General features: G+C 35.8%; 1 protein-coding gene across 2 annotated transcripts; it reads right to left on the reverse strand.

Annotated features, from left to right (window-relative positions):
• Window positions 1–9105: 9105 nt before the first annotated feature.
• LOC126724887 (probable disease resistance protein RF9) lies at window positions 9106–24835 on the reverse strand. 2 transcript variants are annotated; one of them, XM_050429317.1, is made up of 3 exons: window positions 22799–24835; window positions 22453–22700; window positions 9106–11573 (listed from the first exon to the last, which is right to left on the reverse strand). In XM_050429317.1, exons 1-3 carry the CDS (start codon window positions 24033–24035, stop codon window positions 9519–9521), a joined length of 3540 nt encoding a protein of 1179 aa, XP_050285274.1. In that variant the 5' UTR covers window positions 24036–24835; the 3' UTR covers window positions 9106–9518. The 2 variants fall into 2 exon arrangements, with proteins under 2 accessions (XP_050285274.1, XP_050285273.1); XM_050429316.1 differs by lacking the exons at window positions 22453–22700; window positions 22799–24835 and having other exon boundaries at window positions 9106–9383; window positions 9486–13905.
• Window positions 24836–25264: the final 429 nt, after the last annotated feature.

Here is a 25264-nt window from a genome sequence, read left to right on the forward strand (position 1 = left end):
CACTCACCACATTAGCAATTTTTGTAAAAATTTTATAGATTTAGCATTTCCATAAAAAATTAATAGATCAAATCTAAAACAAAATGTACAAACTCAAAAAAAAAAAAAAAAAAAAAAAATAACCCAAAAACAAAAATTATCAATCGTAAAGCTAAAACAAAAATAAGCCCTATCAACATATTTTACCCAAAACAAATAACCTGGTCCTTTAAAAAGTTTTAAACAAAATAAATTTTTCTTTATCCAACGCACATGCAACAAAGACACCAAAAAAAAAAAAAAAAAAAAAAAAAAATCTCAATAATTAAGCAGTAAAGTTAGAGGCCGGAGTGTGCATTGAGCAATAGACTCACCCTCCTAATTCCAAGTCCTAACCTCATCCCTGTACCGGCTGTACACAGCTATTAGCCAATTTAGATCTAAATTCTGGCATTAAGTTGGATTGAAAACTACCTCAATCCAATCATACCATTTAAAAGCAGTTTTTGTTATATCCTTGAAATAGGAAATTGCTTGAACAGTGAATAGTCACAAAGGTAAAAGTCTCTCTGTTATTGTGGTTTCACTGGCATGGATGGCTTATATTTATCTTGTGTGAATGAAGAAAATTAGACTCAGACTTAGAGGATGTGTTGCGCTCCAATTTTTTCTTCTGTTTTTAACTTTTTTACTTTTTGTGGTAGCATTATTAGATCCTCATTCATGGCGTAATTAAAATCAAATAATTCTTCATTTGAGAAATTATTTAGTTCGACTCTAGAATATATTAGGCTAAATTAAAATACATTCTACCCCCACTATCATTTTGGTCCCTCTATTTTTATTTTTAAAATTTGCAATTTACTGCCCTAAATTTGAAATTATTGTGAAGGTGTCCCTTCTGTAGAGTTCCGGAAATTTTTTACTGTCAGCCATTTGTTTGAAAGTTTAGAAAATTCAGGGAGTTAATTGCAATTGAAATTTAAAGGAATAAAATGACAGCACTTCCAAAATTGGAAGGAAAAAATATATATTTTAGCCATTATTTTCTTCTGCTGAATATATTTTTGCCATTATTTATTATTTTGTGATTATGAATTTTTTTTTCTGTTTTCTTGTTAATTTTGTTTTTGTTTTCCACCTCTATGCTCCATTTGTTGGAAAATGACTCGCTTTCTAGAAAGTGCAATCCTAAAAAATGAGCTGAAGGCTAGAGTAAAAAATTATTATTATTTCTTCTAATTCCAAATAAGATAAAACTTAGATACAATTTTTTTTAAGTGTAGTGTATTATATTCCCTAATTTAATTCAAACACATATTTAAATTAAATTAAATTGTTCTTCAAAAAACACAACATTATTTGTTCATCATTGGTCAATGTAACAATGTGTTTAAATTTAATTGGGAACCTAATGTACAACAACTAGGAACGGTACAAAAGTTTCACTCTCCCAAATAATAGAATTCAAATAGAAACTACTTTCTCTATCTTTTTGGACTATTTAAGAGTTTCAAATTGAAAAACAACTCCAAATTTGAAATATACTCGAAAAATTAAGCAGAAAAATGATTTGCTTGAGTAAAAAAGTCATTTAAAAATAAAATTATTAGGTGGCAATATTGGTCAATTATAATTACAAGGAGAGTGAGAGATGAAAGTCATGAAACACCAAAGCAACTATTGACTTGGTAATACTGAAATATGATATACTTCCTCCATTTAGAGAGATTTTGTAATATGGAACTTATTTGTGGTGGTCTAAATGATTGTATAGTATTTATCTATCTTTTTGGACTATTGGAGAGTTTCAAATTGAAAAACAACTCTGAATATGAAATTTACACAAAAAATTAGGCAATAGAGCGACTTGTTTGAGTACAAAAAAAAGTCATATAGAAATAAAATTAATTGGCAGTCAATGTTGGTCAATGATGGCCAATGATAAGTACGAGAAAACACCCAAACAATTGCTGACTTGGTAATATTGAAATATAATAAACTTTTTCTATTTCAAGAGAGATTTTGTGATACGAAACTTATTTGTGGTGGTCTAATTGATTATATAATATTTCGGAAAACGTTTTTATTGAGCTTGTTTTTTGTTGAAAAAAAAAAACCATTATTGTTGATTACATTTTCCATTGTCCCAAACAATAGAAAATATGAAAAACTTTATTATCCAAACAAACAAAACTGTCTAAAGTAGGCTACGAAGATTCGCATGTGTGGAGACAGCCTAGCTAGATGTTGCTATAAATGCTATTAATGTTGTTTAATATATGAGAAAGCACTTGAGATTTCAATGCACATGTTTTTGTTCTTTGTTAAATACTATGATCTGTGGAGTGAAGAATAGGGATGAATAACTATCTCCTAGTAAACATTCTGTACTATTAACATGTGCTTTCGGTTACTTTTGCTGTTGCCTTGTTTTGGAACTTATCTCTGGGCCCTAGGAGATGCTGGCGCTGCTGAGTGCTGAACCTTGAGCCCTTAAAAGCACCAGCATGTATATATATTTGGGAATTCGTAAATTATATATCTGCGAGGATATATAAGGGTCTGTTTGGATAGAATTTATTTTGTTAAAATTGAAAACTGAAAACACTGTAGTAAAATAATTTTTAAATATGTGAATAGTACCGTGAGACCCATTTTTAATGAAAAAGTTGCTGAAAAGTGTAATTTATGGGTCTGTAAACAGTGCACATATACACTGTTCACGGTCAAAAGTTGCAGCTACTGTTCATAACAGTGATAAACAGTAGCGTTTTAGCGTCACAAAAAAAAAAAAAAAAAAAAAAAAAAAAAAAACTGAAACGTAAACGTGAAACACAGCAGCTTCAGTGGATCCAAACACACACTAAATCTTTTATGAGCCTGACCTTTCAGAATGAATAATCAATAATGTACACAGTAATGTTATAAAGTTGCTGTTGAATGATGTACCCAAATGATTCATGGGTTTTTCTTTTTGCGATGGTGAATGAATAATGATGCACCGTGCTGTACTTGAATATTCACACAAATAATTCATGGGACCCAGCTATAACCTTTTAGAAACATAATTTAATAATAAAATCGAGGTTTTAACATATGTTATCAACGCAGATTTCAATCAGATCGATGTTTAAAATCATACTGTAGGCCATGTTAATATATATTCTTATGGCATTTGTTAATGGGTTATTTATGAAAGTTTTAATATTATTATTTTTATCAAAAATATAAAAAATTGTCAAAAAAAAAAGTTATTTTTTTCTTTTCTCAAAAAAATTTATTAAATTTAGGGCATCTTTTAACTTTTCTCAATTAAAAAATAAACAATACTTATAGGTCCTTGATAAGTGAAAAAATGTTAATGACATCTATACGGCTGTACTAATGCAATAATCCAAAAAGAAAGGAAACAAAAACGGCAAGAAAGAAAGAATAGCTTGATTTCTTAATATGGAATTATGGATATCATTTGTTTCCTTTCACATTTAGTTTTGTCTCTCTCTTTTTTAATTTTTTTTTTCAAGTTCTATTTAGTCCTTCACATCTTTTACATCTGTAAAGATTCCTCTAGTTGAATTAATTTATTTGTTGAATTCTCCAAACTTCTCAATCAATGTTGGGATCATGAAATACCGTATTTAAATGGAAAGATTGAGATGGGTTATTGTCATTTATTAATTGAAAGATTGAGATTAGAATTAGATTTTTTTTTTTTTTTTTTAAATTTCAAGAAAAACAAAATTAACAAAAAAATCTTGACGATACTGGAAGGAAAGCACTTTGAGAGCAACTTGTTTACTTAAAAAGCTGAGGAGTTGCATGGAGCTTGTGGTCATGAGTATCAGTAATATTATTTTGGAAGCACTTTTATTGTTCTTCTTCTTCTTTCCCTCCTCTCTTCTTTCACTTATTTTTGAGAAACCCTTGTTGAGAAACTACTTGGACAATGATACAAAAGCTGGGGGTACATAAAGCATGTGGTAGTGGTTTTTAATTATAGCAATGGAGAAATAGAGTAGTACGTAGGAAGAAAAGAAACATGCATGCTTTAATTTTTCTCCTTCTTCCTTTTTTCTTTTTTCATTTTTCCGTCATTACCTATTTTTTAAATTTCTACAGGGACCCTCTTCAAATTCTTTAAATTTGAGAAGGACTAAAATATACAGAAAGAAACTAATTGATGCATAGAAAAGAATCAATGAATACATTGTTCACGGATGTGAAAATTTAACAAGCAATCATCTACCTGCAAGAGGCTTTTGATAAGAATTCAATGGTAATCTAATTAGTAATTATATTTGGATTTTGCCAACAAAACTATTTCTCTCTTTCGATTGATCCAGTTTGGGGGCTGTAGGCTGTAGCATTTGCTAGTCAACTCACTTTTCTTGGTTTAAATTCCACAAACCACCCCCCCCCCCTCTCTTTTTCTTAAGAGAAATTCCACATTCTTGAACTTAAATGCAACTTATAATAAAAAATACATGTAATACAAACACCTTGGATGGAGACACAATTTATTTTTAGTTTATATTCATCCGAAAATTATCTTATTCCACCCCTATATTCATATTCTTATTCTAATATAGTATTCAAGGACAGGTTGACGGGTCTAGTTATGTTCCTACTTAGAGAACCATATGCCATTTTCACCAACTACAAAAGATATAGATGATAAAGCTCTTAACAAAGGTGTCTTTTTTTCCCCTTATTTTGTATAAAATATTACATGCAAGTGGTGTAAAGTTGTGATTTACAACTATGTTTTATGTTAGCTTTATTCTATGACAAAAAGTGTTGTAATTGCTCTTATTTTGTTCCTTGTATTTTGTGGGATTTTATTGTATTGGGTTTAGTATTAAGATTGGTGAAGACTCAAGCTTATATGAAGAATCAGTGGATTTTGCGAGAAGCTCGCAAGAAGTTAAGCCGCGAAAGAGCCACGTGAGGAGCACATGATTGGAAGCTAGAGAGTCGTGCCAGACTGTCGTTTTCGTGAGTGTCTCGCAGGTAAGGCCTTCTCGCGAGACAGTAGCGAAACATTCTGCCTGGAGGTTTTTTAAGTGTGACTTCCCTACCCTTCACCCATACTATATATACCCTCATTACCCACAAATGTATGAGAGGCTATTCAGAGAGAAAAACCCTAGATAGGTTTTCTACAACACACACACACTCATCTTTTTGAGAGAGAGCTACTCATCCTTAGTGAGAAATCTTTGTAGCCTCTTCTCCATCCCTCTCCCATTGTCATATCTTGAGAGGAGATTTGTGCCCAAACATAACCCACACCTATTCAGAGTGTAGAGAGTGTTTTGGAGCTTGGGAAGGTTTGGGGAATTGCCAAAAGAAGTCGATGAGGCTTGGCGGATGCAATCCGGTTAATTGCGAGATCCGGAGAGCTAGAGAAGACAAGGCTCGGCGAAGTCAGTTGGTAGCAGGAGCTTGGAGGGCTCAAGTACATGGGGTAGACTAGGCTTGGAGGGCTTTTTGTTATTCGTGTACTCCAACTTATTCTCTAGTGGATCGATTACCGCTTGGAGGGCAACGAAGAGGTTTTTCGTCAAGTTTTTTGGTTCCCTCTTTGATAACACATCTCAGTATTATATGTATTTGCATCTCTCTTCCCTACTCTCGTTCATTTCATTTTACTGTTGTGTTGCTTTAAATATGGATTAGAGTAGCTCCCTTGTTTATATGCTTGTGTTTACACTATTCCGCACTTATCATTAAGTTAGTGTAAAATCAACCAAGCCGTAATTTGAATTGGGGGTCTAAACAAGCTCTTGTGTTTTTACACATTTTGAGCTTTCAAGTGGTTTTCCTAGTATGTTTTTTTGTTGGTGTACCAACTTTCTCTATATGGTACTAAATTTTACTTGAATAAAACCTTCAACAGACCCATAGAATCACAAATGCATGCATAATAATTTAGTTAAAAAATATTAATTCGATAACAAATTAGGTTGATGTTACTTTAACAACAAACCACTTCCATTATATTGGAATGCTTTTTCTATCATAGATTATGGTTTTACATCACTTTATCATTTTAATAATTATTAATTTTTTTAGTTATGTTTACTAATTATGATTCGACATTCGGTCCATTTTGGTCCAATTAGTTTCAATCAGTCCAATTAAGTCTACTTTGGTCACTTTCAGTCCACTTTGGTTTAGTTCGATCTAATTTCCTCAACTTTGGTCTATTTTGTCCACTTTGGTCTAATTTAGTCTAATTCAATCTACTTCAATTCAGTCCGCTTTGGTGTACTTACTTAAAAATGTGAAAATACAAGTTTGGGTTGAGAGTTCTATACGTTATTGGAGTAATATCAATTATAAAATATGATAAGTTTTAATTATTATGAAAATCTTCTTAAGAGAATAATTAGAAATTCGAATGATAAATTTAAAACTGAAAAATTTTAGTTGTACTAAATGAAATTAGGAAAATATAATGCATAATAACAAGAGTTAGAAGAATATGGATTACATAAAAAAATGAATAATATCAATCAAAAACACCAAAAAGGATAAAATCATGTATCTGTAAAAATAGAGAGATAAAAATTACTTTTAAAAATTGTTTATTTTAGGAAGAACAGATTATGTACGATAAAATTAAGAGAATAAATTATATATTATACCATATGTCAAAATAATTTTATATTTCCGTGCATTGCATGGATAACAATTCTTCCACAGGATACATGCTTCAACCCGTCAGTAATTAATGTTTTTTAGACTATGCCACTTTGCTAAAACCTTTCTTAAATATTACATCCTCTAATACCATATCAAATTCTCACAAAGACAATTGGACGAAATTTCCTCACGTTCATCAATTAATCTGCAATACAACCCCTATTTATAATTACAAGTAAAACAGTGCAAAAAAAAAAAAAAAAAAAACAGATGTAACTAAGCTAATCTCTCTCCTATTTGCTTACAAAATTGACTCGTTTAACACACGTGTATAGTAAATCACGTGCTTACCACGTGTAATGGAGATAATCACTTAAACTACAAGAGCTTTGTGATATGTGAACTAAAAACGATTGTCGTTTAGACAGAAGAATTCATTCTGCAGATTATAGCTCCCGCAGCACTTCTGCTCTTCTTCTCATGTGAATAGAACGTGAGTGTGAAGGTTGGTTTTCTTTGCTGTCAATTGCATTATTTTGTGAAAATTTTGTGTTGCCGTGTATTGAGAAATAAAAATCTGCTGCTCTGTACATTGTGGAAATGACTCTCTGTGTGTTTAGTGATCATATGTGACTGAAAATGAATGACAGAGCATGTGTGAATGACATGAAATTTTTACAATAAAGTTCACCAAATAACTATATATAATAAAAGCTTGTTTACTTGGGATGGGCTTTCATTAGGCATGGGCGTGTACTACATGTGTTGATTGGGCCTTCCAGAACGGTTTTGTTTACTATTATTAGGTAGGGTTTAGTAGTAGGATATCTGGGCTGTAGCTTTTTCATTTTTTTTACTTGGGCTGGATATGGTTAAAGGATTTTTTAAATGGGTTGGGCTGAAAGAAAGGTTTGGGTTTTAAGATTTAGCAAGGTCATGGATGTGGCTTGTTTTAACTTTTATGAAAGGGCAAGCGGTAATAATATTGGATTTTAAGGAACAGTTTTTTGACTAATTTTATAGTGGGTAGAGTTCATAAAATCAAAATTTTAAGTTTTACTCGTCACTTTAATACTATTTTTAATTATTTCATAAATTTATACCAATTTTTTATGAAATAGACCATATAATAATTCATTCTTAATGGATACCTTACGGTGTTTGTTAACATTTCTAAATAATATTTTTACTAAGTATATATAATAAAAGAGTTTATGTATATATTTAGTTATAGCATGTTTAAGATGAGAACAAGAAGTAATGACATCTTTCGTGATGTTTCAATTATGTGGTTCTATCTTATCTTTGTTAAGAAGATAACAAATATGTCTTATTTTTATTAAGAAGACTAACATTAAAAATCAATAGTTTGATTGAAGAAAGAAGTTTGGGAATGATTAATGCATCTAATCTTAGGTGTGTTTATTCTTTTTACAAAGTTTTCTTTTTTGTTTGGTAAGAGCATCCACAATGGTGGAGCTATATTTTTAGCTATTTGGCATCACAAAAAATTATTTTATCTATTTTACCTACTCACATACTATAGTAATAGATCTATTTTAGTTTTTAACACAATAAAATAATATAAACATCACAGTAAAATAATATATCTCCTATAATAAAATAATATAAATCCACAGCCACCACAAAAACAAACCCACAGCAACCTGAAAATCCAGCAACCCAAAACTGAAACCCACCACACCGGTACGCCGAAACCCACTCCTATCCACGAGCAAGCACAACCACGAGTGATAACCACTCCAATCCATGAGCAAGCACAACCACGAGCAAGCACTCCAATCCATGGAAAGCCACTTTGATCCATGAGGCCGGAGCACAACCACGACCCAACGGCGGAGTGGAGGTGAGGGAAGAAGAGCACCAACCGTTTTGGCACTGAGACCACCCACGAATCGTTTCGGCACCGAACCCAACCATTGCGGAGCTTAGTCTCACTGTTTCGGCATCGAGATCCTCACTGAAATCATTAGCACTGTCCATCTCTGATCTCTCCACGGAGGAAGAGAGGGGAAAAAAAAAAAAAGAAAAAAAAGAAAGGGAGAAGAGCTGAAGTGTGCTCGGGCTGTAGTGCTACAGATGAGAGTAAATATTATTTAATTGAAAAGATAAATAAAATATTATTATTTTGGTATAGCTTTGAGCTACAGTACACAACTATCTTTAGCTATGCACTGCAGCTCAAAAGTTAAAAGTTTTAGATATGCGCCTCCACTGTTGCAGCCCCAATTTTTAAGTTTGTGGTGCTAAAAATAGCTTTTTAGCTTTTTAAGTGATGCAACTACATATTTGGCTTCAGATGATAAGATGATCCAGTTGAAAATATTATGCTCCTTTAATGAATTGATCATATTATTCTCATCATTCATTTTTGCGTATCTAATTCCATTTCATTTAAGAAAGAACTTAAGTATGAAACAGTCAAAACATCTATTTATCTAGATAGGAACAACGTAACAACTAGAACCACAAAGCTACTTATTATTCAAGAAGATACATCAGAGTTCACCACTGAGAGAGAAACAGATACATTCTCCGGAAAGAGTTAAAATACAAATAACAACAAAGCAACCAAAATTTGGAAGAACTTCTTATCAACCAATTCTCCAATTTATTCAAACAAGTACCCTCATGAGGATCCAAATAGAAGATTGACATAATCATCCTCCAACAATTCTCTCTTGCTTTTGTCCAATGCCAGATCAACACTAAGGGACAGATGATAATGAAAGCTGTTACAATTCAGTGATAAAATTTTCAGCATTTTTTTGAGAGACAGCTAAATCGGAAGTAACGAAATTGAAAAGAAAGACATAACTAGAATGCATAAATACCTGAGTACGTTCCACTCAACTTGGACTAGCTAGCTACCAGTTCTCTATTGTGATCCTGGGAGGGTAGTCAATGTCGCCCCAAATTTCCCACTTCTTTTCCTGTATTGTTGTGAAATCTTTTGGCATATTTGTCAACTTCAATTCTTGGAGACTATCTAAGTGCTTCAGCCCTGTGGGAATCTCCAATTTGTTGCAGGACCGAATTTCCAACTCCCTGAGATTTGGCATTGCTTTTTCCTTCACATCCCATCTTTCCAGATCATCTAGCATCCAAAGTTTCAGAACCAGAAGTTGGGGAAAGTCGTCACTATAGCAAACCATGGCTGTTCCCTTGTAAGAACCAGAATAAAGACACAGTGACCTGAGATCGCGAAGTTTACTTAATTTGAGCATTGGATTCTCTAAGAGCTGAGAAGCCGACAGGGTAACCTCAGTAAGGCTCTGTGGGAGCTTTTCCATGATGGATGGTTTCTTTAGCCTTCCAAACAAATATAGGCTCGAGAGTTTCTCAAGGTCTAACAAAGTCTCCAGGTGTAGATCCGAAGGTTCACCCATTTCACCAATTGATCTCAACCTTAGAGATTGAAGGAGGCTCAGTCGCGAAATCCACTCTGCCAAAACCACTTTTCCTTTTTCTGATAACTCCCAATGAAAGGCCAATTTCAATTTTCTAAGGTTCATCGACCTATTTAGGCCATTGTTTAGAGGACTCTCTTCATCTACAAATACACCCGATAATGTTTGAAGATTCTTTAGTGCAGTACCACTTGGTCGCACAAATTTACTTCGATAACTCTGGTTCAAGTATAGGTGCCGAAGTTTCTGCAGTTTCCATATTGAAGCTGGGAGTTTGCGGATATACGTATGCTTCAAGTCCAAGGTTATGAGGTTTTTCAGGTTGCCAATGGATGATGGGATGAACTCAAGGTAAGTCCACCTTAATCCCAGATACTTCAGGGCACTTAGATTTCCTATGCTCTTGGGCAATATTGGTCTGAATACACGTTCAAGATCAAGAACCTTTAACAAACGGAAGCACCCAGTTGCAATGCCCCTGTCAAAAAAGTTTCCTATATCTTCTCCAGGTTTATTCCCTTCTCGTGGATCAAAAGAGAGATATGAAAGGAGATCTTTATATTTTTGCAAATCATCTGAGGAATCTTTGAGTTCACCATGAATAAATTTGAAAGAATCATCCCTTTCATGAAATTGATCGGCAAGCCTCTGATCTGAACTTTCATCTTGGGACAAGTGCTCTCGCAGAGCATTAATTAAACAAAATGTCTTGATCTTCCCATCTAGTTTTCTTTCCAGTACTTGAATTATGTACCAATTTTTCAAATCGGCTAAACACTTCTCTGCAACACATTCAGGGGAATCTTCTGCACTTTGTTGTACTAACTCTTCTGCAACCCATGAAGCGACCACTCTTCTTGCAGGGATTTCATAGTCACTAGGGAATTTTCTAATGTATGCGATACATTTCATCAGTTGATCAGGCAATTCTTCACGTACCACGGCTTCTATCCATGGTTTTTCGTAGTGTTCAATGCTCTCAAGCGCCATTAAGAAATTCTCCTTTGTCACATGTTTCCCTATCAAATGATACCCAAGACGGAAAATGGCAAGCGGCAGGCCCTCACATCTTTCTAGAACTTTTGCTTTAATGATTTTTTCTGATTCTGGAGGAATTTCAGGCACCATCTGGGTAAAAAGCTTCCAGCTCTCTTCTTTGGTTCTTAATCGAAGTTGGTGCTGAGTGCTGCTTTGGCCAGCTTGTGAAGCTAGACTCTTGTCGCGTGTGGTAACCATAATTTTGCTCCCATTTGCTGGAAATGCTGTATCAATTAGAGTATCCCAGACTTGCCCTGAACTAATATTGTCCAGAACTAGAAGGTTCTTTTCCTTCTCCAAGAAATGACGTAACTTCTCGATCCAGGATCCTCCATTCTGTTCCCCCAATTTTTCCAATTCTCCTAGGATCAGCTTTTCATCTTCATTCTGAAGTGTATTACCAAAGGGCTTCTGAGATAGAGAGACCCAACCACGGGCATTAAAATAATTCGTAATGGCTCCATGGTTGTAAACCTTCTTTGCCAGTGTTGTCTTCCCGATGCCTCTCATTCCCACAATGGAAACAATTGGTTTTTCGTTGATGGTTAATTTTGAGATCAATCCATGTATGTCTTCTTCCAAACCTGCTACCGAGGTTGACTCTTCCCTTATTTCAGTGCGATATGCTTTGATGCTTTTTTTTAGAACAAGGATAACTTCACTCATTTGTTCATTTTCCTTGGAAAGCTTTGCCGCATGTGTTCTCTCAGATATACTACTATTTCCAGGAAACATGAAACCTATTGTAGAATAATATTCAAGAAAATTCTCTGTTGTATTATCGAATAAGGAGTTCAAAATATTAGTGCCTTCTTTCTTTCTTTCTTCTTCAGTAGTTTGTATATAGGCTACTATGGTTTTCTCCGCTTTTGTAACAGTTTTCTTCATTTGGTCCAACCAGGCCTTTCTGGAATAATTTACGCCTTCAATTGCTTCTGCTGCTTCATATTGGCGATCCATTTCCTCCAACTGATCACACAGCGTTTTGACTTGATATTCTCCAGTCAAATTATTTTTCATCTGATCTAACCAGTATTGTTTCTTGACTTCCACACGTGAAACAACTGTGGGATTACTGATCTGAATTTCCTTCTGATGTGGGGATCGAGTAACAGATTTTGATGGATCTCTTCTGGTAAATTTTAGACAATACCTTTCCTTTCGATTGAGGAGCTCAGAAAGCCCATCCTTTATATACTCCATATGCTTATGCCTCGGCGCCATCCCATTAGTGAAAGCCAAAAACCGTCTCTCTGGTCTTTGTATGAACGTCTTGATAGCACACTGTGCTTCATCAATGATCTCGCTGGCTTCTTCTACCCAGGCCTTTTCCGTTTCACTTTGAAAATCGATTCCTTCTAAATCTCTCAAGAAAGCAAGGAGAAACGACAGTCGCAATTCGATTAGCTGTATTTTCTCATCCATTCCATCCACTGAATGCCGGTTTTTATTTTCTTTCTTTAAAATGGAGGAAATCAACGCAGCTGCTGCGCAATCTTGCTTCTTAAAACTGGTAGACTCGAGTTTGTCCTGCAGGCTTTGAATGTGAGCCCTTGATCTCTCCAATGTTCCACAGATGTCAACCATAGATTTTTCCTTAAGGTGAGCTTCTATTTCCTTCTTGATCTGCTTCATCTCATCCAAAAGCTCACGATGGTTATTCCTCAGAAAATACCATTTGTCAAACTGTCTCCTCTCATTGCACCCCCGAAACCCCTTTAACAAAATATCTGCAGGGAATGCCAAGTCATCAGCACGCGCAATCCAGTCTGCCTCAGTTGGATTTAGTAATTCAGTCATTTCCGGGTTGATTTCCGAGTCCCACAGCTGACTGGCTATCATATCGATTTCTGCCCTAGATTTCAAAACACCTTTTACATCTTCTGAAAGAGCACGCAATAATCTAAGTTCTCGTCGAATCCACTTGCCCTCGGGTTCTAATAAATGAAATGGGACATAATCTAAGCCCATGATTGAAATGAATACTCCGATAAGAGGGATCGCAAAGAAGAGGTTGGGAGATAATTTTAAACAAATGCAATAAGGGATCAGGGAAATAATTGCATAATCCATTGTGTGCTGATCCATTGGGTGCTGCTCTCTTCTACTCTTCCACAACCAACACCACCCCCCCCTTTTTGGTGAATTGGGTGCTCTTTCTTTTAATAACCAGAGTTGATACTAGTTTTTACTGTCTCTCTCTTCTTTCTCTCTTCCTATTTCTGATTTTTCTTCTCTCTCTTATTTCTCTCAACAACCAAGCCAAAGATCTCTTCTCTTTCTTTCAAACTCTCTTCATCACAGGAGAAAGGCAAGAGCTTGGCGGTGGCGATCAGACTCACCTCTCTCTCCTCTATCACTCAAATCTTCACCTCTCTATATTTGATCTTGTGGGTATTTGCTATAATTTTGGGTGTTTGGTGCTGGGAATTTTGTGGTGGGTGTTTTGGTTGAGTATTGGTGGTGGTCTTGTGGTGGTGGTTGTTTAATGGTAGTGGGTCTTGTGATGGTGGTGGGTATTTGCAATTTGGTGATGGTGGTGGATAATTTTCAGTGGTGGTGGTGGTGGGTGTTTTGGTTGTGGGTATTGGTGGTGGTGGGTGTTTAATGGTGTGAGTATTTGCAATTTGGTGATGGTAGTGGGTGTTTGATGGTGGTGGATTGATGAGTTTATGCAAAAAATATATATTCTTCTTTAGATTTTGGGTCTTTTGGGTTTGGGTATGTGGCTGTGTTTGTGCTATGTGTTAGTAGGTGTGATGAGCCATGTTGCTAGGTTTCACAAAGTGAAAAGAGCAGAGAGATGGTGAGGGAGAGAGAAAAAGGTCAAAAAGGGAGAGAGAGAAAAAAGAAAAAAGAAAAAAATAGTTGATTTTGATATGAAATATAAAAGATACGTTAAGTGTAGTGTAAAACAGTATTATTTAATAGATAAAATAGGTTTTGAGATTGAAAAATGGAATATTTGTTAGAAACTAGATTATAATGCTCTAAGGGTGAAGGGTGTTAGGATATAGGGAATTCTAGCCTTTTGCCCTTAATTTTTAAAAAATTTAGCAATATACCTCTATTTTGAAACTATATAGGGATATGTCTCTGTTTTGATACTCGATTACCATAAAATCGAGTTTTAATGAAATACTTGATTCGTAGAAAATCGAGTTATGTCCAATAAAAAAAAAAAAAAAAAGCATGGAACTCGATTTTAGGGAAGTCGAGTTCCAAAACGCTGCTATAGGGCTTTAAAATGTCACTATAGAGCTTAAAAACACCACAATAGGCTCCCTGAACCACAGGGCGATCACATTTATAAAAAATAATTTGCAGGAAAACGCCGCTATAGGACTTTAAAATGTTACTATAGGGTTTAAAAACGCCACTATAGGGCTCCCTGAATATGGGGGCAATCACACTTATAAAAAAATTTGCATGAAAACGCCGCTATAGAGCTTTAAAACGTTACTATAGGGCTTAAAAACACCACTATTGGGCTCCCTGAATATGGGGCGATCACACTTATAAAATTTTTTTTGCATGGAACTCAATTTCCTGACAGTCGAGTTCCATGCAATTTTTATTTTTTTTATTTTTTATTTATTTATTTTTTTTAAAGTCTGATCGGGCATAACTCAATTTTCTACGAATCGAGTATTTAATTGAACTCGATTTTAGGGTAATCAAGTATCGAAACAGGGGTACACCCCTATATAATTTGCAAACAGGAGCATATTGTCAATTTTTTTTAAAATTAAGGGTAAAATGTTAGAATCTCCTAGGATATATGTGTTTTACATGTTAAGAACATATGTCATGATGTTATGTAATTGGCTTATCCTTTGACAAAACGCATTTTACTTGCATTTGGGTAGATTTCGGGTGTGTTTAAATACTTCAAGAAACCATGTTTCAAGATCAAGTATTGAAACCTTCAAGTCTGTTCAAGAAATCAAGTTGATAGTGCAAATTCTTTAAAGCTCGATAGCTGCATCTATCGAGCTTAAGAAAGCTGTTCAAAGTTCGGTGTGCTCAACACTTTCTCGACAGCTGCTCGACACTTCCTATTTGTCGAGGTTTAAGATTTTCAGAATTCAAATATGATTTTCTTGGGATTCGTGAATATGTTTTTGGGCTTTCTTTTCTCCTAACCCTAGACATATAAAATGATTGTTTTAAGGGCCATCAAACAGTTCACAAGTTACACAAACTTTGAACAAACTCTGTTCAAGCAAATTGTGACTGGAGACGAAGTTCTTACCTTAGTTTATCTCTTTCTCTTGAAGAAGTTGTTGTGTATGTGCACTGTAGGGTTTTGTGACCAAGCATTTTCTTGATCTTCATCGTGTGGATGAACTGAAGAATTTTGCAACCAACAATCTTCTTAGTTGGTGATTGAAGTCGCGTACTGGATCCGCGTAACTGGTTAGTCACAAACTTGGGAGTTGTGCATCAGAAAGGGGAACTGTTACTACAGAACAAGTCCAATTGGGTATTGGGGTAAGAGTTCAACTATAGGTTGGTAAGATACTTGAGATTCCTTTACTTGTAACCGCTTGTTGTGATAATAGTGGAGTTTTAGGAGTCGTGACCTAAAAATCACCTGGTGGGATTTTTGCCGTTAGGTTTTTCCCATTCGTAAACAAATCATCGTGTTATTTATTTTTCGCTGCATTATTAGTTTATTAGTAATTTGTTTGTGTTACCACGCGTTTGCATGATAAATTGATTAATTAATAACTTGACAAATTAATTAATTAATTTCTATCATAAGGGGTCATTTAGTTTGTGGCCTATCAAGTGGTATCAGAGCAGGCATACTCTAATTAGGGTTTAATCTTTGTTGTGTTGATCCATTGACCCCTGTTGTCATGGCTGTAACTGGCTTGAAGAGATCTTTGTTTTCAAATACATCTTGTTTTTCTAATATCTTTTTAGTTGAGTGTTTCAGAAAATACAAGTCTAAAAGTTATTTGAATTCTCTTACAATGACTATTGAAAAAGATCTCAGTTTGGCTAAGAAGAAACTAGACTATCTCATAATGAAAATGTGCAAAGGAGTTTGTCTGAGAAGAGTGAAAGTTAAAGGCTTAGCTCAAAAAAAGCAGATGAGAGAAAGCACCATTCCCACTAATCTGTCATCTAAACATGAAGTGTGTTTTATGATGAAATCTGCATTTAAAGTTGTGGACACATGTTTATGATATCTTGACAGCGATTGCTCAAGACACATGACTGGGGACAGATCTCTCTTTAAGACTTTCGAGTCTCAAAAGGAGGGCAATGTGATCCGTAACAAGGCTCGGCTTGTAGCTCAAGGATACTCGCAAATGGAAGGAGTAGATTATGATGAAACATTTGCTCCGGTTGCTCGTATGGAGTCCATCAAAATTCTCCTCGCACTGGCTTGTCAATTAAAGTTCAAGTTTTATTAGATGGATATGAAGACTGCTTTCTTAAATGGATTGCTCAAAGAAGACGTTTATGTGGCTCAACCAAAAGGATTTATTGATTCACACTTTCCAAATCATATATTGTACATAAGAAGGCACTCTATGGGTTAAAGCAAGCCCCCAGAGCTTGGTATGATCGGCTTACACAATACTTAGTGTCACATGGGTTCACAAAAGGAAAGACTGATCAGACTCTTTTCATCAAAAGAGAAGATGGCGAGTTGATAGTTGCCCAAGTCTATGTTGATGACATCATCTTTGGATCGACTAAGGATGAACTTGCTCATGTTTTCTCAAAACTCATGCAGGCCGAGTTTGGGCCGAGTTTGAGATGAGCATGATTGGAGAGCTAACTCACTTCCTTGGGTTGCAGATTCGTCAATAAGATTCAGGTATATTCCTATCTCAATCTAAATATGCTAAGAATCTTGTGAAAAAGTTTGGTCTAGAATCTGCTAGTTTTGTCAGAACCACTATGAGCCTAAATGTTAAACTCACTGTTGACTTGTTAGGTAAAAGTGTTCATCCTTCTCTATATAGAAGCATGATAGGTAGTCTTCTTTACCTTACTGTTAGTAGACCTGACAGTAGCTACAATGTTGGAGTATGTGCTAGATATTAGGCTAATCCCAAAGAGTCCCATATGACTGCTTTAAAGAGAATCATAAAGTATGTCAAAACCACTGCTGAGTTTGGTGTGTGGTACAGCAAGGACACAAGTGATGTCCTAGCTGGGTAGTCTGATGCTGATTGTGCTGGGAATGCTGATGATAGAAAAAGTACTTCAGGGGGTTGTTTCTACGTGGGTAATAATTTTGTCTCTTGGATGAGTAAAAAGCAGAACTCCATCTCATTATCCACTACAGAAGCTGAGTACATTGCTGCTGGTAGTTGTTGCACCCAACTCCTATGGATGCAAAAACTCCTCTATGATTATGAAATCTGCCAAGAACATCTCACTATTTATTATGACAATACCAGTGCCATTAACATCTCTAAGAATTCAGTTCAACATTCTAGAACCAAACACATAGAGATTCGACATCACTTCATTAGGGAGCTTGTCGAAGATGGTACTCTCACTCTTGAGTTTATTCACACCGATGATCAGAAGGCTGACCTGTTTACCAAACCTCTTTACAGTAAACGCTTCGAATTCCTTCGTCAAAATATTGGTGTTATCTCCATGGGATGATCTTCTTCTCTTTTTCTTTCTTCCTCATGCATCTGCATCTAGTTTTTATGCTTTGGTTGTTTAACATGTTTTTGTTTGGTTATTTTTCAGTTTTGCTTTATTTTGTTTTTCATATAAAAAAAAAAAAATTGAAAAGTCAAAAAAATACAAAAATAGTGTGTGTTTTGTGTACATTAGTACTTGTGTACCTTGGATGGCCATTGAAACAAAGTCTTCTAAACTTTGTATCATTTGTAACTTAGATGAGCATCTCTATGCACAACTAAGCAAGTGAGCTTTGTGGCTCGTATTTGTGATGAGTAAGATTAAGTTGTCTCTTATACTTAACACTCATATCACTCTTTTTGATGGGAAGGACTAGAAAATCCTAAGAAAAATGCATAAATAACCATCTCACCACTGTTGCCCGTCAATCATAATATGACACCTGTATGCTTCGGCATAGCAAAAGTGTAGTGTCAATAACATTTGTGTGCTTAGACATAGCAAAATTGGAATGTCAAATATCATTAGGTATTTCTTCTCTCTTTCTAATATGCCCATGCATGATATGCTTAAAAGAAAAATATGCAAAGAAAAAAAAAATCAAAAGCAAAAAGATCAAAAATGCTTTAAATTTGATTACAAGTGCATATTCTAGGAGATGTGGGAGTTATAGGATGTACCTCAAAGGTGATAGTCCCTATCAAGCAGTTATGATTGTGTGTGAGTTAAAGTGATTTTCTCATATCTCAAATTGTCATAACATGTATACACTTATGCAATCTTGCGATATTTTTCATACACAACACGCAATATTCTTTGCTATTCTTGATGCATGTGCAAGTACAATGTGATTTGGCCATCACAAGGTTTTACATGTGTTAATGTATGCTCACTAAACTGTCTTGACTTGCTTTTAAAATATAAATTGGTTAGACTTGTTTAGTGTGTGTGTGCGTTTCTTTTTGAAGATCCATGTGCTTAAAATTTTTATTGAGAGATGATTTTGAGAGCTAAATATGTTGATTGGATCGTTGGTTGAGTTGCATGTTGGATTGCATTCATGTCTATGTTTTTCTCATCTCGAAAAACTGGTTTTAAATGTTGGCTCGACACCTCCTCGATACCTCCTCGATACCTTGCTATCTGTTGAGCTTCTTCAGCTTTTTCTAATCGCAATCCCGATAGCTTCTTGATACCTGGTGGATCAATCGAGAATGGTTCTGCATCCTCGATAGCTTCTCGACACTTGGTGGATTGATCGAGCTTCTGTTCTTGGTTTTGCTGAGTTGTTCCTCGACACCTCCTCGATACCTTAGCTGTCGACGACCATTTTTCTCGACACCTCCTGACAGATATCTCGATACCTCTCGATACCTGCATCTGTTGAGATTTACTGCTAGCACTATTTAAACTCCCTGTGCGATCCGGAACTCATTTCACTTGATCTCTCTCTTGATACGTCTCTAATTTCTCTCCCAATATCTCTCTTCTCACTCCCTTAACTGTTCCTCAAGGATTCTTCAAGCTTTTACAAGAATTTCTTTACTTGGTAAGCTTCTAATCCTTTCACATTCATGCATTTCATGTTTTGAAACCTAGGTTTTGGGGTTTTTGAAAAATTTTGGGGATTTCAAAATTGATGAGTTATTATTGAAATTTTGGGATGGGTTTTCACTTAAATGAGTTTAAAACCTCATACATTGCATCACATTAGCATTATAATGGTATTGTCATGCATTTAGATGTGTGCTATCTGTTTGTGTGCTGATAGGTTTGGATTGGGTTGAGCCCATGATGTAATTTCTTTTACATGTCACATGTTCATTCATTTCCCATGTATACATACTCTCTTTTTAATATAATTGCTATATTTGAAATTGCTTGGGACTTTTTTGATTGTCTTTCTTTTCTCTCCCTCTCTTTCTATTTACGTTAGTTGTGTCTATGACACATAGGCATAAATCCACTCCAGCTCGGAACCCTCTTCGTTCCGGAGCTTCTTCATCATCTGATCCTATTCTATCTCATATCCGGTTTTGTGATGATGATGCTTTCAAGGCATTTTCGGAGAACTTTTTTAAATAAGACATTCATTCGGAACGCCAAGTCGTTCTGTCGGACTTTGCCGACACCGACCTTCCCTCTGTCATTCACAGTAGAGGATGGGAGTCACTATGTGACGTCCTGGTCACCTGCCCTCTCGTGCTTATCTAGGAGTTTTACTCCAACATGCACAGGATTGATCGGTCAGTACCTCTTTTCTTCACTCGCGTTCGAGGTATGCGTATTCTTATCACACCGTAATTTGTTGCGGATGTGCTTCGGGCCCTTAGGATAGAGTTTCCTGACTATCCTAGTTGTGAGCGTCTGAGGACTATGTCCAGGGATGAACTCATGTCTGCTTTTTGTGTGCGCCCTTCTACTTGGGGTGAGCGTCTGTTTACACTATGTCGACCTTTTGCTAAAGGTCTTAGATTCATGAACATGGTGATGACCTTTGTTTTGCATCCACTCTCTCACTATAACTCCATTACAGAGCCTCGTGCTCGATTTTTGTTATCTCTTCTTGAGCATCTTACTATAGATTTCCCTTCTCATTTCATTCTGTCTATTATAGATGTTCATCTAGATTCGGCATCCCGTGATAAGCTCATCTTTCCTTCCGCTATAACGAGGATCTTACGTCATTTTTCCGTTCGTTTTCCCTCTTTCGATCATTTCACCATTATGTGTGCCATAGATTACGCTACCGTTAAACGTAGTAAGGCCCAGCTTCGATCACGACAGTCGGATTCAGTAGCTCCTTCCTCTCGTTCAGCTCCATCCACATCCGCTCCTCCATCTTCTTCGGGCGATGTGACTTTAGAAGACATCATGGCGCAGCTGCAGTGCATGGATGCTCACCTACATACACTCTCTACGAAATTGTATCAGGTGAACGTTCGTGTCGGTCGTATTGCACGGTGACAGGCGTCCATGGGTGGTTTTGCTCCTGAGGCTACTCCTTTACCACCTTCTCCCATGATTTCTGATTCTGAGGATGAGGATGATGATGATGGTGATGACGATGATGCTTCAGATGATGCTGATGGAGATGCTAGCTCTACCGATGAGATGTCTACTTGACACTCTTACCCTTTGTCACTCGTGACAAAAAAAGGGGAGTAGTTTTGGATATGAGAGTAGTCATTCTTAGGGGGAGAGTTAGTATAGGACCATTTTGTTAGGGGGAGTGTTCATATGATCATTTGAGGGATGTAGTGAGGATAGTATGTATCTTTTCTTTTCCTTCTTTTTAGATACATTACTTTTGTACATGAGGTCTTGAGACCATTTATAGACATACATTGTACTTATCTCTTTCTTTATATTGATGTATGTTTTTCTTTCACCTACCCTTTCATGTGTTGTTTTCTTTTCTCCCTTAATACACATGTTTCTTATATTTGTATGCAATCTATTATTTCTGCTTCATACAAGATGCCTTGATGAGTTTTGTTTAAAGTGTTTTAGAAATACAGGTTGTCAAAGTCTACTTGCCATAAACTCTCTTCTTGCAAAGTTTTCAAGAGTTTGTGTTAGGATAAATTTTATTATATTCAACAAGTGAATATGAGTTGAGTGTTTTATGACTTTTCTCATATGTTCATTTTTTTGTTGTGGTTTTGTCACGGATTGCCAAAAGGGGAGATTGTTAGGACGTATGTGTTTCACATGTTAAGAACATATGTCATGATGTTATGTAATTGGCTTATCTTTTGACAAAATGCATTTTACTTGTATTTAGGTAGATTTAGGGTGTGTTTAAATACTTCAGGAAACCATGTTTCAAGATCAAGTATTGAAGCCTTCAAGTCTATTCAAGAAATCAAGTTGATAGTGCAAATTCTTTAAAGCTCAACAGCTGCATTTATCGAGCTTAAAAAAAGCTGTTCAAAGTTCGGTGTGCTCGACACCTTCTCAACAGCTGCTTGACACCTTCTATTTGTCGAGATTTAAGATTTTTAGAATTCAAATATGATTTTCTTGGAATCCGTGAATATGTCTTTGGGCTTTTTTTTCTCCTAACCCTAGACATATAAAATGATTGTTTTAAGGGCCGTCAAACAGTTCACAAGTTGCACAAGTTTTGAGCAAATTTTGTTCAAGCAAATTGTGACCGGAGATGAAGTTCTTGCCCTAGTTCTTTTCTTTCTCTTAAAGAAGTTGCTGTGTATGTGCACCGTAGGGTTTTGTGACCAAGCATCTTCTTGATCTTCATCGTGTGGATGAACTGAAGAACTTTACAACCAACAATCTTCTTAGTTGGTGATTGAAGTCGCGTACTGGGATCCGCGCAACTGGTTAGTCACGTACTTGGGAGTCATGCATCAGAAAGGGGAACTGTTACTACAGAACAAGTCCAATTGGGTATTAAGGTAAGGGTTCAACTGTAAGTTGGTAAGGTACTTGGGATTCCTTTACTTGTAACTGCTTGTTGTGATAATAGTGGAGTTTCGGAAGTGGTGACTTGAAAATCACCCGATGGGGTTTTTGTCGTTAGGTTTTCCCTATTTGTAAACAAATCACCGTGTTATTTATTTTCCGCTGTATTATTAGTTTATTGGTGATTTGTTTGTACTACGACGCGTTTGCATGATAAATTGATTAATTAATAACTTGACTAATTAATTAATTAATTTCTATCACAAAAGGTCATTTAGTTTGTGGCTCCATGGTTGTAAACCTTCTTTGCCAGTGTTGTCTTCCCGATGCCTCTCATTCCCACAATGGAAACAATTGGTTTTTCGTCGATGGTTAATCTTGAGATCAATCCATGTATGTCTTCTTCCAAACCTACTACCGAGGTTGACTCTTTCCTTATTTCAATGCGATATAAATTGATGCTTCTTTGAAGAACATAGATAACTTTACTCATTCGATCATTTTCCTCAGAAAGCTTTGCCGCCTGTGCTCTCTCAGATTTTCTGTCATCTATCAGTCAAAAAAAAAAAAAAAAAAAAAAATACTGTTATCTCCAGGAAAAAATAAGCCTATTGCAGAATATTCAAGAAAATTCTCCATTATATTACCGAATAAGTAGTTCAAAATTTCTTCTTTTTCAGTTTGTATATAGGTTTCTAAGGTTTGCTCCGCATTTTTAGCAGTTTCGTTCATTTGTTCCAAACAGGCCGTTCTGAAATTATCTACGCCTTCAATTGCATTTGCTTCTTCAAAAAGGCGATCCATTTTCTCCAACTGATCACACAGCCTTTGGACTTGATGATATTCTCCAGACAAGCAATTTTGCATCTGATCGAGCCAGTTATCTTTATTGACTTTCACATGTGAAACAACTGTGCGAGTAACAGATTTTGATGGATATCTTCTGTTAAATTTTAAACAATACCTTTCCTTTCGATTGAGGAGCTCCAAAAACCCATCATTTATATCCTCCGTAAGCTTATGCCTCTCTGTTGTTTGTATGAACGTCTCGATAGCATACTGTGCTTCCTCAATGATCTCGACGGCTTCCTCCACCCAGGCCTTTTCCGTTTCACTTTGAAAATCGAGCCCTTCTAAATCTCTCAAGAAAGCAAGGAGTAACGACAGTTGCAATTCGATTAGCTGTATTTTCTCTTCCATTCCATCCACTGAATGCCGTTTTTCATTTTCTTTCTTTGGAATGGAGGAAATCAACGCAGCTGCTGGCTTCTTAAAACTGGTAGACGTGGGTCTGTCCTGCAGGCTTTGAATATGAGCCGTTGATCTCTCCAATGCTCCACAGATGCCAGCCGTTTCCTTAAGGTGAGCTTTTATTTCCTTCTCGATCCGCTTCATCTCATCGAAAAGGGCATAATGGTTATGACTCAAAAAATACCATTTGCCAAAATGTCTCCTCTCATTGTACACCTGAAACCTCTTAAAAACACTCGCTGCAAGGAATGCCAAATCATCAGTACGCTCTATCCAGCCTGCCTCAGTTCGATTTAGTAATTTAATTTCCGGGTTGATTTCTGAGTCCCAGAGCTGACTGGCTATCATATTGATTTCTTCCCCAGATTTCGAAACACCTCTTACATCTTCTGAAAGAGCATGCAATAATCTAAGTTCTCGTCGAATCCACTTGACCTCGTGTTCTAAGAACTGAAATGGGACATCTTTTTTTATTTTTGATAGGAGAAATGGGACATAATTTGAGTTTATGATAAAAATGAATACTCCGATAAGAGGGATCGCAAAGAAGAGGTCGGGAGATAATTTTAAACAAATGCAATAAAGGATCAGGGAAATAATTGCAGGATCCTCAGGGGCCATTGGGTGCTGCATTTTCTTTCTTTTTTTCCTTTTTTTTTTTTTTGGGGTGAGTTGGGTTCTCTTTCTTTTAATAACCAGAGTTGATACTAGTGTTTACTGTCTCTCTCTTCTTTCTCTCTTACTGTTTCTGATTTTTCTTCTCTCTCTTTATTTCTCTCGACAACCAACCCAAAGATCTCTTCTGTGTCTTTCAAACTCTCTTCGTCACACTCTCTCTCTCTCTCTCTCTCTAGTAGCCAACGGCAAGTTTGAGGAGAAAGGCAAGAGCTTGGCGGTGGCGATCAGACTCGCCTCTCTCTCCTCTATCACTCAGATCTTCACCTCTCTATATTTGATCTTGTGGGTATTTGCTATATTTTTGGGTGTTTGGTGTTGGGAATTTTGTGGTGGGTGTTTTGGTTGTGAGTATTGGTGGTGGTGGTTGTTTAATGGTAGTGGGTCTTGTGATGGTGGTGGGTATTTGCAATTTGGTGATGGTGGTGGATAATTTTCAGTGGTGTGTGTTTTGGTTGTGGGTATTGGTGGTGGTGGTGGGTGTTTAATGGTGTGAGTATTTGCAATTTGGTGATGGTAGTGGGGGTTTGATGGTGGTGGATTGATGAGTTTATGCAAAATATTTTTTTTTGGTCTTTATTTTTTTTTTTAGATTTTGGTTATTTTGGATTTGGGTACGTGGCTGTGTTTGTGCTATGTGTTAGTAGGTGTGATGAGCCATGTTGCTGGGTTTCACAGAGTGAAAAGAGAGTGAGAGAGATGGAGAGGAAGAGAGAAAAAGGTCATAAAGGGCGAGAGAGAAAAAAGAATAAGTAAAAAAATAGTGATGGTTTTGATATGAAATATAAAAGATGAGACGTTGACTGTATTGTAAAATGGTAATATATAATAGATAAAGTAGATTTTGAAATTGAAAAATGGAATATTTGTTAGAAACTGGATTCTAATGCTCTAAGGGTTAAGGGTCTGTACCCGGTCTTGTATATGCTATAATATGCTATATTTTAACATCAAAGTACAAAAAAAAAAAAAAAAAAAACCATTACCTGATCTTGTAATTGTAAAATTTGCAATTGTATTACGGTACTAATGTAAATTTACGAAGACAGTATAGCTCACTTGCAAAATTTTAATAATGCTTTTTACTCATTCACCTTAAAAGCATCTTCCTATTTCTCTCTCTTCCTAAATACTATTTTTTATTGTTTTGGGTTATATATTTTATTATTTAGATATAGTATTATATG

The sequence above is a fragment of the Quercus robur genome, chromosome 5, assembly GCF_932294415.1.
Source record: "Quercus robur chromosome 5, dhQueRobu3.1, whole genome shotgun sequence".
NCBI classification, from domain to species: domain Eukaryota; kingdom Viridiplantae; phylum Streptophyta; class Magnoliopsida; order Fagales; family Fagaceae; genus Quercus; species Quercus robur.

What these genes read in the sequence shown, in the direction of transcription:
- LOC126724887 (XM_050429316.1), bottom strand. Translation starts at nt 13,187, where the DNA reads ATGGATCAGCACACAATGGATTATGCAATTATTTCCCTGATCCCTTAT.